The sequence below is a fragment of the Formica exsecta genome, unplaced genomic scaffold (genome assembly GCF_003651465.1).
Source record: "Formica exsecta isolate Colony F162 unplaced genomic scaffold, ASM365146v1 scaffold196, whole genome shotgun sequence".
In the NCBI taxonomy this organism is placed as follows: domain Eukaryota; kingdom Metazoa; phylum Arthropoda; class Insecta; order Hymenoptera; family Formicidae; genus Formica; species Formica exsecta.
Window position 1 is genome coordinate 662,441 of NW_021849259.1, and position 14,866 is coordinate 677,306.

General features: G+C 39.4%; 1 protein-coding gene across 1 annotated transcript in view; it reads left to right on the forward strand.

Annotated features, from left to right (window-relative positions):
* The window catches only part of LOC115234201 (protein CBFA2T1), a 56,440-nt gene that overhangs the window by 35,234 nt on the left and 6,340 nt on the right, over window positions 1–14,866 (forward strand). The window contains exons 3-4 of the mRNA XM_029805025.1: window positions 8,931–9,355; window positions 11,215–11,361. Of these exons, the coding sequence (XP_029660885.1) occupies window positions 8,931–9,355; window positions 11,215–11,361 (572 nt within the window). The remainder of the gene's footprint in view (window positions 1–8,930; window positions 9,356–11,214; window positions 11,362–14,866) is intronic.

The following is a 14,866-nucleotide window of genomic DNA, read 5'->3' on the forward strand; positions in this document are numbered from 1 at the left end:
CTTTCCTGGAGCGGCGTCGGAAGTTGACCCCGATCCTCGAAACTGAAAATTAAAAGGAACGACCTCGCCTCGATGTCCGCGCGAGAGCCCACGCTGTGGGCGCGTCGTACGTTAGTTCGGAATATTGCATGACGGTACCCGTATATCGAGTCCACGCGCACTCGCTCTTTCGCTCGAATCGTACATTCAGCTCGAGCCGGTTATCTAGACGGGCGGCGAGCCCGCAGCTAACTTGAGAACCGAGGCTTGGGGAAAAAAACCCCTTCTGGCACATCAAAGCCCCGTCATCACGTCCGAGCGCGGGCTCTCTCTCTCTCTCTCTCTCTCTCTCTCTTTCCTTTCATTTGGTGCTATCCTAGAATCGATCAGTTTTTGTTGATGCAACCGTGTTGAAAATTATTACGAATTGGCGTCGACGAGACGCCGATGCCACTCGGCTTCGACTGACCAAATATTATTTTATAAAATGCAACACAAAGAAAGCTTCTAACATATATCGTATCATAATAATTTTTTGGGCAGAAAAAAATCAATTTCATATTAATCGGAAAATTTACGCGTTTGATGACTCGTTAATTAACGTTGAGATCGTACATACACCTCGGTATTCTACACATGTAGCTGCATAGATGCAACAAACACATGCGTGCAATACGACCGCGAGAAAGAGAGAGGAAGAGAGAGAGTGTGTGAGGGGGGAGGAGGGAGAGAGAGGATGCTCCGTGGGGGATGATGGCGAAACTCCTGCGAGCAGTCAGTCAACTTGGTTGGCTGGCCCGGTGTGTGTCGGTTAGGTTCGTGCGCCGCCTGACTGCCTGGTCCAGACGCGATAAGGCACGTCCAACACTTCCACCGGGATTCTGCTCGGGGCTGATATCATATCCGCCGCGTCGCGCCGCGCCGGGGCATCCCCGGCGCTTCGCTTCGAGGTGTATTTCGCGATAGTCGCCCGCACACCGCGTGTACCGACCTATCTACGTACCTACCGGATACGGCTTACGATCTGGTGCCCGTCCCCGGCGTATGCGCGATCTCCTCCTCCTCCTCCTCCTCCTCCTCCTCCTCCTCCTTTTCTCTCCCGTCCCTTCTCCTCCTCGCGAATTTCATAAAACTGGAGGACCCGTAATACTAGACGGGGAATATATTAGCTCGACACTGCCGGTTCGAAATCTCGTGACGCTGCTTAGGGTAAATATATTAACGAATAGCCGGTTAATCGCCTCTGTTGAGATGATATTCCGCTAATTATGTTTGACACGTTCTTTTGGAACAGTAATGAAAATACCCGGGCGCGCGCGGAGCCATTTCTCTGCAAACATTAGTTTGAATTAACTAGAATGTTTAACAAGGTTTTCTCTATGACTGCGGTTCCCATAAATGATAAAATTTATGAACTAAATTAAAATTAATCGAGGTTTGCTTAATCTTGGGTCTCTTTATATAATCTTGTATTTAGAGGAGTCGGTTCAACCGTGTGATTAGTGTTGATTAATATTTATGGGAAAGCGAAAGTAGAAAAAGATTCGGAATTATTCCAGTTATTTTTAATATAGTTTAGAGGAACGGCTCGTACGCACATCTCCTGTTCATCCAACTTCAAGAAAGAAAAAAAAAAAAAAAAAAAAAAAAAAACGTTAATTTTATTCTTAATTTATTCCTGATAAGTCGGTCGAGCGCTCTTTATTAAAAGGATACAATTGGCCGTTTATTGTATTCCGCAATCGGATACCCGCAAAGAGTCATAGATAATCCAATGAAACAACAACGAGAGACGAGAATGACAAAGTGCACACGACAACCCGCATCTGCATCAGCGCTAAGAACTCGTGGAGGACTCGATGTAGGAGGACTCGATGGAAGATACGCGACGTTGGGACTCTGTGTTCCCGTTCACAGAAACTACCGGCTCGGCTCTCTGCGGTTTCGGGATCGCGGCGTATCCGGCGATCTCGAAATGGGAAAGCGAAAGTAGAAAAAGATTCGGAATTATTCCAGTTATTTTTAATATAGTTTAGAGGAACGGCTCGTACGCACATCTCCTGTTCATCCAACTTCAAGAAAAAAAAAAAAAAAAACATGCGTTACAACAAAAACAACGCGTTAATTGTCAAGCGTGCAATCGATCAGATTAGAACAATGATCGGAATCAAATCTCGACGTTCTTAAGGCACGTTCTGCGAGATGAAATCAAACACATGGAGTCGCGTGACGTCGAATCGAATCAACGGGGAGGAAAGTCGCGGGAGGAAGGATGCGAGAAAAACGGCATGAGCGGCGGAAGAAAGAGGAGATCGCGGTACAGAGTGCGAAAGAGAAAGAGATAGGAGGTGAGAGAACGGGAGGAGAGTGAGAAGATGGGGGAGGGGGGGGGGAAGGAGGGTAGGGATTGCGATCAAAGCCATCTGTTGCATTGTCCCGGCAATTAGGAGGCGACAGCTGAGTCCCACCGTACTTACTTCCAGCCAGGGACTCTCAGCCGCCGTGGAGCACGTGTGCTTTATCGATCTCGCTCCTCTTCGCGCGCTCCCGTCGAACGTCGCCCACGAAGACACCACCTTCTTGCCCCTACACCTATGAATAAAATAAGTATCAAAGTGACATTTGGACATTTAATTTTGAAGTTTAAACGCGAATCGACATTAATAATAATTTATAGCATTTATCATCATTTTGCACGGATTATTTGATAAAAAATATTATAGACATGAAACTTTAAGTTTTCTTTGTAAAATTTGTAATTTACATGTTTTCAGAATGTTGATATAATTGATTTTTTAGGTTTTTTTTCTTGATTTTCGATTTTTTAATACGTTTAAATAAAGAATCTTGTAAAAATCTTATAGCCCTACGAAATAATAGAAATTTTACTGAATCGAAAAATAATATGACCCGCCGCTAATGTGTATTACGGCTAATTGCGCGAATACTTAGGTCAGTAACTGTGCGCCGAAAGTAATTCGGGGAAGGAGCGGTTGATTGACGTAATAGTTTGCGGCGAACTTCTTCGTGGTTTGCGGGATGTCTGGTCGTGATATGTACCGCGTGAAACGAGGAGTTTCTGTAAGAAACAATTCGACGCGAGAGAGAGAGAGATCATTTGGTGCGTTAAGGGCGAACGCAAAAATCCATTTCCATATAACTCAAATTTAACGCTTTTGCACTGTTATAATGTTGAATGCGATTTTAATATTTGTCAGATAAAAGTAAAAATGAGACGATTACAGTTAGCGTTAAAAGCGTCGCATAAATAAGACAGAAAAAATTTTAGTGATAAACGATAAATCGATGACATTTATCTTATCACAAGTTTTACAATTTTCTGATACACAGATTTATAGCTAAAATTACATATTGTCCAAATATGTAGACGATATCGGGGATGAACGGATATCTTTGTGAGTGGAACATTCAAAGAAAGTTCGCTCGCGGCATCGGAGGACTGCGACGTGGCTCCGAGTTGTGCACATGTGTGTTTGTATGTGTGTGTGCACGCGCATATGGTCCGCAAGGCCAACCCATATGGGTAAACTTTGATTTTCCGTCGTCACGAAGACAAACGGGTCTCCGCAGAAAAATAGCGGGTGCGATTATCTGAAATTTTGTGCAACATATACACGCTCCTTCCCTTATATACATCCTGAAATTTTGCGATATAAACGTAATCTAACGATCATCGTATTTCTATCATATTTATTTTGGGAATGATAGAAATGAATTTTGTATTTTTACAAAATCGATGGTGTAAAAATTCTAATTCCCGACCTTTCATATATTTTTTTCGTAACTGTATCCGCGCCCCCTAATCGCTGTATTTTCTCCGGATCGTCGGCTTTTAACTTGAACTCCCTCTTCGGTCTCTATTATTACAATAAAGAATGGCAGACAGTATCCGGCAATATCGGACGCGGCGCGGATGCTCGTCACGATCAAACGAAATCGCCAAAGGAGAGAGCGCCGCGTTCCGTTTCTTCTGATAAGCCTTTGGGACGACGGACGCGAGAGAGAAGGACGGAGAACCGCTGCAGGAAGTAACAGCTGGCCGAAGGGATAGCAACATCAGCAACAGCAGCGACGGCGGCGGCAGTACCATTACCATCATCCGAGCTAGATATCTCCTCTCCGGGATTCTTGTACATACGAGTAAACGTATGCGCGCACATACGTGTGTCTGTATGTGTGCGCGATACTAGCGAAAGACGTATGTACGTTGTGTTGCATCGTACATACGTCACGGAACTCGGCGGCAAGATCGCGGGAGAGAGTTGAGTGACAGTCGCGTGCAATCACAGCGCGACTCTGATTAAACATTCGCGTGTCGCGCATATGCGCACGTTGACGGTCTTTAACCTTGGATGTATCCGTAAAGAATGTCGATAATATTTACCTGCATCCGTACCTGTGCGCACCTGTGAGATCTACACTTAAATCTAAGCTACCTAAGACGTACGATGATGATTCTGATATTTTTTCGATCTTTTTTTTTTTTAGCGTTTCTAATTATTAAAAGATTCTATGTGGTAATCACATCCCAGACACATGACACAGTGATATTGCAGTTATTTTCGTCGCCACAATAATGGAATAATATGTCGGTATGACAATAATCACGTTCGTTAATTACTTCATTATAATCTATTTACATAATTGCATTGTTTATGTATTATTTGCATGCGATTTGCGCCTCTTGCATAATTGCGACAATAATTTTATTTGGGATGTGCTGTCGATACGTTCCGTACAAAATTTTCGAACTGAGGAAGGCTCTGAGAGATAGAGAAAAAAAAAAAGAGAGAGAGAGAGAGAGAGAGAGAGAGAGAGAGAGAGAGAGAGAGAGAGAGAGAGAGAGAAAGTCGATATCTCTTTTTTCGATTTTTTTTTTAGCGTTTCTAATTATTAAAAGATTCTATGTGGTAATCACATCCCAGACACATGACACAGTGATATTGCAGTTATTTTCGTCGCCACAATAATGGAATAATATGTCGGTATGACAATAATCACGTTCGTTAATTACTTCATTATAATCTATTTACATAATTGCATTGTTTATGTATTATTTGCATGCGATTTGCGCCTCTTGCATAATTGTGACAATAATTTTATTTGGGATGTGCTGTCGATACGTTCCGTACAAAATTTTTGAACTAAGGAAGGCTCTGAGAGATAGAGAAAAAAAAGAGAGAGAGAGAGAGAGAGAGAGAGAAAGTCGAATTCTCTCATTCCGAGAATAATTGATCTCTGTTTCATCGCGTTGTGCGCCCACTTAATCGCTAGTGCATTGAGACATCACGATCCAAAAATGGATGGATGCTTGCACCCGCATCGGTGCCATCATAATACCGCGGAGATGCATGGCAACGATTTCGTATCGTAAAGTCATTAGAGAGACAACCGCGCGTCCTATCAGCTCGCTCGATTGTATTTAATCTCTCTGAATCGAAACCGGGACGAATTATATCGAAATGAAATTTGCCAAAACCCGTTTCGGCTATGCACATTGAAAAAGGAAACGTTTGAAGTAACTAAAGTAATTAATTAAATTTGTGTCTGGTGTATTTTACTTTGACTTCGTACTGTCACGCGTGGAAAACGACATCAACGTTAATAAATCGATAGCGAATAAACAAGAGCGGGGAGAACGGGCAACATTTATCACGCATTTATGGCGTATTACAATCGAATAATATTATTACAAATGTTACGACCTGAATTTACAGATCGTAATTAAGCAATGTCCTACCTGCTCGCTTATCAATCGGCAAATTAATTCGTCGGTAGATAACAGAAAGAAGCGCGTGACAAATTATTATTAAATCCACGGTAGAACGATGATTTATATTCCTCGCGTACACGATTTCGAGAAACGAGCGAGACAAAGATCCTCGAAGGGCGAAATTGCCGATTCCTATCAAAAGGACGACTGTAATCTTCACGAATATTTTCTGATTTTTTTAATCCTTTTTTTTTCAACCGCACGAACCGATCGACCGAGTTGAAAAAAAAAGGATTAAAAAAATCATATATATATGTGTGTATAATCGCCATTCGCGATCTTCCGGCTGGCAGTTACCAGAGGCCATCGGAGGAGATTTTTCACGTGGGATATCACGATGACGCCCTGTGTAACCACGACCTCGCCCTTTATATGCAGGCGGCGGAAGGCGTCTATGTGTACTCAGGCTCCCCATCATATCGCGTAAGCCGTGAGGCAGCTTAGTTTGTCGAGAGTTCAGGTACAGGTAATTACCTACTGGCTACCGGCGTCAGGTGGTAGTGACACGGTAGCGTCGACCTCCTCCTCCTTCTCTCGCTATTTGCCGCGCTATCTCTCTCTTTCTCTCTCTCCCTCTCTCTCTCTCTCTCTCTCTTTCCTTAGACACTGATCTGCTCTATGTATTTACACGCACCCACGCAAAAATACCTTGTGGCGATCAGTTCCATTAGCTTAATGGGATCGTCCCTCCTACCTTTCCGCCAACAGATTGACCGTCTTATCTGACGGTTCCCTTGTGCGTTACTCTAGCGGAAAGTTCGAGTTCCGCATTAATTATTCGGCATCTCATTACACGTTGCCTAATCTGAGGATTAATTATTTTAACGATAGTTGCGAGAAATATGCAGTTCTTGATCTAACAATAAGATAATAATTGGTTACAAGAACATTTATATAATTTATAAAGAGTCTTAACGCATAAGAATTTCGTATACCTATTCGAATATTTCGTGTACATATCGATTGTTATACTGATATGTAATTGCGTTAAACGTGCGCATTAACGTATCAGCATTGATAGCCTCGCAATATGCGTTTTAATGCACATTTATAGGATACCTGCGGCTGTTCTTTAATTATGAACGAGCCATGGCGCGCGTGTACAGGTATAACGGCTACAAATTCAGAAATTCGACATGCTATTATGATGATAGCTCTTCGCTTCGGATATGATTACGATTTTAATGTTAGGATTGCACAAAAATATTGGCATATTTTAAAAAATTTGACGTATCGTGATTGTTTTTAAACAGTATCGTAGGAATTTTTATAAATTATATTTCGACAAATTTTCACTTTTCAAGTACAACAGTTTTCCCAATATTTTAATTATTTTTATAATTTTTTTTTTGATATATATTACATTTTTGATATCTTCACATAAAATATTTTTTTTGATAAAAAAACTACGTTAAAATACATAAGAATAAATATATTAAATATAAATATGCATTAAACACGTGATGTTTGTAATTAATGAATGAATAGAGAAGGATAGATAAGTCTTCGGCAAATTAGAATTTAGGATTCTTTCTGTTTCATTGTGAAAGGAGCTTCTCTCTTGAGCATAAATATTCATATAAATTGTCAACAACCTGTCGATCGATCGATCGATCGGGTGCGACGAAGGAGCTCGCCAACTAGGGACAGAATATCTCGTTGCTGTTGATCGACGTTACACGAAATGCGCCACGGGGGTTTACTGTCTGTAACATTTCGTTATCGGCATACTCGGCATGCCCTCGTCGTTTTCGCCACGCATGCCGCGGGCGTTCCACGGGAGATAACGCGCTACGCGCGCGCACAGCGAAACAAGACAAGGCGGATGACACGGCCCGTAATTGCATGTTATCCGTTGCATCCACGCGCGGGCATGCCCGTGTGCGCGGGCTTACGCACGCACGCACGCACGCAGGTATGCGTGCGGGTATGCGGCGCGCGGTGTGCGTAAGCGCGTATTTCTGCGGAAGAGTGCGTGCGCCGTGCGTGCGGTCGGCTGCCCGTTCCACGTGCACCGTGCTCGACGTTCCTGGATATGCGACATAAAGTGCGACGTTTGCGGCGACGCTTGCCGTGCCTTCCCGAGCCCTTGTACGGTTCCGCTTCCAGATGTGCGTGTATGTGTGTCGAATGTAAATAATGTCTCTGTGCTTCTCGCGAGCTTGTCCGCGGCTTTATCGAGTAGTCGATCGTTAGAGTCATGGATCTCGAGTCGCGCGATGAAATAACTTTATCTTTGATATCGATCAAAATATTATCCAACGGTGATTTTTATATTGACGAAATATATTGTAGATCTCTGATGATACACACAGAAAAATACATACTATATACAAGTAAATATTACTTGTTTCAAATATTTGATAAGTTTATATATCCGCAAATCTCTATCATAAGTTATAATATATTCTGAATCCTAATAAATTTAATATTTCAATCAAGAATATTAAATTATATAATTGAAAGAAATACATTAAATTTTTCTGACCTAATAAATTTTCTTACATTAAATTAACCATATCTGACCATTTTCTTCGATAAAATTTTATAATATTCTTCAAAAGAAAATATTTACTTTTTTTGAGTACATGATAATGAGTTTTTCTAAAATTTGTGACAAGTCTATTTTAAGACTATTATTAAGAAAATATTCTTTGTTAAAGATAACTGTTACTTAAAAGAAGTAAAGTAAACTGAGTAATCATTTTACTTAGCAATAGAATAATATTTTTCTGTGTGCACTTATACTCGCGCGGATTAGCTATTTTTTTAAAATAAATCTCATTAATTATTGCAAAAATTGCAAAATGATATAGAACTTTCCTCTACTCGATTTAACCCTCTCTATACATGAGAGGTGATACGATTATTACCGGACATCTTGTTTAATTATATACATATTTGATTATATCAACTTTTTTCTCGAGCCTGAATGAAATAGAAATCTGTTAAAGTAATTCTTCTTGCTTCCTAATAATAATTAATAATAATAATTAATAATAGTTAATAATAATAATAATAATAAAGATAACTAAAGATAAATAATCCAAAAATAAATACAATTTCTCTTTACATAGGGAGCTAATTGAATTTACCTTCGAGTGATATAATTTACCTTTGAGATATACCTGGATGCCAGAACTGATTTTCGTTGCAGCATCTTCCGGTCCGCGGGAGAAATCCTCGCGGGAGGAAGTGGTTCAACCAGAGGCGCACTCGCCCTCGTCTCAGCAGCACCAAAGACTCGGCCAGCAAAAACAAACAAACGGTTCTCGGTCGGAGTACAAGGGCGCGTCCGGTTGCTCCAGGTCTTCCGACAACGACAGTCCTTTGCCTTCGCAATCAGTCAAGTCCGAGCTCGAGGAAGGGTCCGGTGCTGTCAATGCTGGACCCAGGACAGACGACCAGAGCGATGGCCCCGCGCTGGCGAACGGTACCGGCAGTGGTGCATCCAGATGCGTCAGCAGCATCTTCGCCGGACACGGCAAGCTCAAGAGGCTGCTGGGTACTCTGGTGCAATTCGCCACCGATATCTCGACGGACACGGGCGACACGGTGCGTGCGCTGGTGCTCGCGCTTCTGGTAGGTGAATAATGCTTGTATTTGCCGAGTACAATTGAAATATAAAAAGATGTTTGCAGTTACCTGAAATTTTAATTTTAAATTAAAAAAACCAACGGATGTTTTTTTAATAACAGATTTTCTGGCCAATTTAAAGATAATATTTTCTCAGTGAAAATGTCGATTTTTTTTAGTAATTTATTAAATTTTTTATTAATTTTTCAATAAATTTGGTACTATGGTACGCGCTCTATGAAGTTACGCGATACGAACCGTTAGCTCATATTCTGCAGCTGCAATCTCTGTTAGCTTATCGCGCATTGCATCTGGTATTTGGCCAAGCATCCTCTTAGGTGCACACGAGATTTTACCGAAGTTACGAACTCTTTCAGTACCAACAATAAGTAAGGTACGCGTACCAGCTGACGGAATTTTCTGTCATGTGCTGAAATTGCAGAATTTGCGATACGCATCAACGTATTTTGTGCAAATGCATTCATAAAATATGTTGCAGTTATGTTGCAGGCATCTCTCTCTGCAATGGATATTATTTTATATTATTAAAAAATGATTAACATTTTTTTTTTATAAACTGATGATAAAAATCCAACAGAGTGTGATTTATTTTTTATAAATGAAGAATTGATCGGAATAAAATTTGAAATCGATAATTTCTTAATTGTGGAAGGATACATTTGAATTACATAATTTTATATTCTGACAATGATAAAGATAAGATGATGAAAAATTGAGATTCAACTGAAACTAACAAGATCATTTTACTTAGCAATAGAATAATATTTTTCTGTGTGTACTTTCAAAGATTTTATCAGGAATATTTCGAATCAGAAATCTAAGCAGTAATATTTTTTTTTTTTTATCTGGACAGAGAAAGCTTATATGCTCTTCTTTTATATCTCTCTTTTTATCTTTTATATACATTAATTAATAATAATAATTAATAATAATTAATAATAATAATAAATTTGGTACTATGGTACGCGCTCTATGAAGTTACGCGATACGAACCGTTAGCTCATATTCTGCAGCTGCAATCTCTGTTAGCTTATCGCGCATTGCATCTGGTATTTGGCCAAGCATCCTCTTAGGTGCACACGAGATTTTACCGAAGTTACGAACTCTTTCAGTACCAACAATAAGTAAGGTACGCGTACCAGCTGACGGAATTTTCTGTCATGTGCTGAAATTGCAGAATTTGCGATACGCATCAACGTATTTTGTGCAAATGCATTCATAAAATATGTTGCAGTTATGTTGCAGGCATCTCTCTCTGCAATGGATATTATTTTATATTATTAAAAAATGATTAACATTTTTTTTTTATAAACTGATGATAAAAATCCAACAGAGTGTGATTTATTTTTTATAAATGAAGAATTGATCGGAATAAAATTTGAAATCGATAATTTCTTAATTGTGGAAGGATACATTTGAATTACATAATTTTATATTCTGACAATGATAAAGATAAGATGATGAAAAATTGAGATTCAACTGAAACTAACAAGCGTCAGATAACGATCTGGCGATCTGTACGCGGCACGAGATGAGAAAAAAAAGCATAGTTGATCGATGCCGACCGTGTCGTTAAACAGCTCGTAAATATTCAAAATACGTACATAATGCATAATGTCGTCGTGTGTACCGAGCGTGCATACGTCGCGGAAACGTGACATCTGGTGACTGTGCTTAACTGTAAAACGATCGCGGCACGTGACAAACGCAAAACCAAATCCGACCGAAGCCACGCGCGCAACTCGTTCCGGAAACGCGTTCCGGTTTCGCTCTACCGATCTTTTTGCCGACGATTCAATTACACGAAGCGGCGACTAAACGTTCGTCGTCCCGTTAATTTTCAGAGCGGTAGCATGACCGCCGAGGAGTTTCACTCGGCGTTGCAGGAGGCGACCAACTTCCCGCTCAGAAGTTTCGTCTTGCCGTACCTTAAGCACACTTTACCTTCTCTACAGAGGGACCTGAGCAACGCGGCCCGAGCGAATAATCAGGTAAGATAGATTTTTGCATTTATTATAACTAGTCGATAAAACTTATTTTCAAAAATGCGAAAAATCAATATTTCAATTCTGAAATGAGTTCGTGCAATAATATGATATATCGCGTTTTTTTTTTTTTTTAGATATAACAATACTTTTATCATTTTATATAATTTATCTTATAATACACTGAGTTTTATTTTGAAGGTTTATTTCGAAAGAATCCGCGTTTTTATAAAGTTTTGATTAATATTGGTGTATTGAAAGTTATAAGAGAAAAGAATACTCTCTTAAATTGAATCAATGAAAATTATTGATTAAAGCAATGACAAAATTTCAATACTCACTGATCTTCAATGAAAATATTCACACACTTTGCTTCTTATGTATTCTCTACATTCGGCAAAATGTCACAAGAGTATAATGAGAGTAACAGTAACGCCTGATCCTTGAGCGACCTGACGCTTTATTGGAACCATTACAACGATCATAAATCACTGCACTCGTGTGCATCGTGGCGTAGCGCGTAACGATGCATGAAGACGCGCATTCTCTGCACCGCAAAAATTCCTATCTATCTCGCGACCAGGATCTGTCGCAGTCAGAATAAATCGTTTATATATAAATCAGAACAAAATCATATTGTAATTTTTTTATAAATTATCAAGTAATTTAAATTAACGAATATCAAATTTTTTTGACATATAATTGCACATGTAAATACTTTTCATATACGTATCTCGCACAATTTATCTCTATCATTTTTTAAATAAATATCTTTGACATTTTACGCGTCTTCTCTATTAAAAAAAAAAAGCTAGCAATTACATTTAATACACAAAAAAAAAACTTATTATTTATTTGTAGCTGCTGCACTTTGTAGAATACGCGGCAATTTTGTTTTGCAGTCACGCGTTCAATTAATGATACGCGCAATTTTTTATTGCACTCTCTGATGAATATCGCGACGAAAGAGGGAGACGAATCCCGCGGGACATTATGCCGCTGTTGGCAGATCGATGACACATGTGGCCGATTCTCGTTCCAAGAGATTCGCCGCGGAATGCACGGTATCTCGAACGAGGGAAGATCACTGTACGAGCAGTGTTTGTTATGCAGGGACCGGTCCATGTCCTCCCGAAGATGCCGGGCGTGTTTGATCTTCCTCTCTCTGTCTCTGTCTTTCTCTCTTACTTGGGTCGCGCGTCGGCCCATAAATTTGTATGCACTACTGCGCTTGGGCGAGTACAGGCGCGCTTCCGAATCCTTTCACGTGTTTGCCTTACCGTGACATTGTTGCTAGTATGCGGGAACACACAAAGTATGCCGTTCAAGGTAATGGACGAGTCATCATTATATATTATTTCATGCAAAGCAATGCGCTTTTATCTCCCTCCCCTCTAAATGCTTGAAGAAAAGTAAAAAATCTTTTTATTTCATTAACAGCTTGGAAAATAAAAATTACTCTGAATAAATAATAAATATATTGTTCGAATATAAATTTTATACAAGGTAAAGGTTCTCTTTACTAATAACCAAATAAATTATAATAGTGGAATAAATTTTTATCCCAATCTTTGTAGATTTTAATTATTATTTATGCAATTACTTGTGTTAAACGAATGAAATGTTTTTATTTCTTTATTACATGAAAACAATATAATTTTTAAATGTCACTGTAGCATAATGCTTGAGTTCGCATCTTGTATGGAAAAGTGCTGGTTAATTATTCATTAGTTAAATTTTAAACCGAGCTCTAAGCGGCTAGCACATCAGATGCCAGTTTCCCAGATTATAAAATTCATTTTCCAAACCAGCGACTGCGGCAGTGTATTCGCCACTTTATTTCTTTGTGGTTTTACAATTTTTAACTAACTCGACCGTGATGCGGTAATTAGGCAACAATGTTAAAGGATTACACAAAATATTATTTTAATATATAAATTCGAATATTGTATAATTAAATATTGTAACGATTCTTTTTCATTCCTTCTCAATTCCATATTGTCAAAGAATTCAACGTTGAATAATGCAGGAATTACAAGTGACAGCGTTTCGTCATAGATCATTAACAGAGAGAAACTAATTTTAAATACGCCGTGGAATCTGCGTGAGAAATTGCGTGTTAGATCCAGGACACTCTCCGTATAACGAGTGCGACGCGGAAACGCGGGAGGACCCGCGTAAAATCAACAGAGGCAAGGTTGGCCGGCTGGCGGGTTGTTTTATTTTCCCAGGCTACTTTCCGATCGTCGGTGGGAGCACGCCAGTCTGTTCCAAGATGGATGAACGAGTCGGAACGAGACGAGCGGCTCGGGAAAAAGCTCTATGATTTTTGCCTCCTGAATCCCTCGCAGTAGGAGATACATTGCAATAGATACACGCGAGATACAGAATTTCATAGCCACGCGATATTATGCATAATACGTGACACGCATGATCTCATGTTCAGCAAACCTTATTTAATTTTTTGCTAATAGCAGGAAGAAATATATAGGTATATAGATATATGGTTTTATTGATCCTTCGTTTATCAAATGTTTTCTATGCGACAAGTAAAAAGTTCGCGAAAAGTCACGTGATCGTAAATCCACGTGAAATGTATTTTTTTTTTTTTTTACGGAATAATTTAGGCTTTGGTGGAAAGAATTGCTCGGGGAAGAACCGATTAAATAACGCTGCATTACGGAATAATTTAGGCTTTGGTGGAAAGAATTGCTCGGGGAAGAACCGATTAAATAACGCTGCATTTCAGAGAATTATACCGGAGAGCTCGGAACTGTTCGTCTGTAATGTATATAATCTCGTCCTTAAAATTATCCCTTGCATGCAATTTTCCTCGCTAAATCCGTGGATGTACGATTTAATCTGGTCTACTTTGGCCATCCATGTACGCATCGGTTGGTTTGAATATCCGGTATCTCGTAATTATTAATCTGCGTAAAAAAATGAAAAGCAAAGACATACTACACGTATTTTATATCAGGCGGTAACTTTTATGCGAATTCACGGGGAATTAACGTTAAAAGAAATGTGCGTTAGCGCTTCTTTATGCGTTTTCTATAGATATACACACACATACGCTTCTATGGTATATTAAAACTAAGAGTATTTGCAAAAGAAATTTTTGGGTTTTTATATACGCAGCATATTCGCTTGCGTGTAAAATCAGGAAAGAGGGAGACATGGAATATTTCTATTTTCTGAGAGATACACAAAAGAACGATCTACAGCATAAATATAAAAATATTACAAAAATAATACAGAAAATATTATAAAAATATACAGAAGTAAAATAATTCTAAAAAAAATGAAATGACCAAATGACAAGTAATGACGATTACTTTTCGAGGCGTACGTAGAATTTTGAACAAATTCCTTTGTAATATATCGGAATTATTAAAACTGAACGGTTTCGCGATCGGCAACGCGAACTCAAAGGATGCAAAGGAGCAAGCTCGTTATTTTCGCTCAATCGATACGCACCGCACTGCGACTTTAATTTCTGCGACACCGC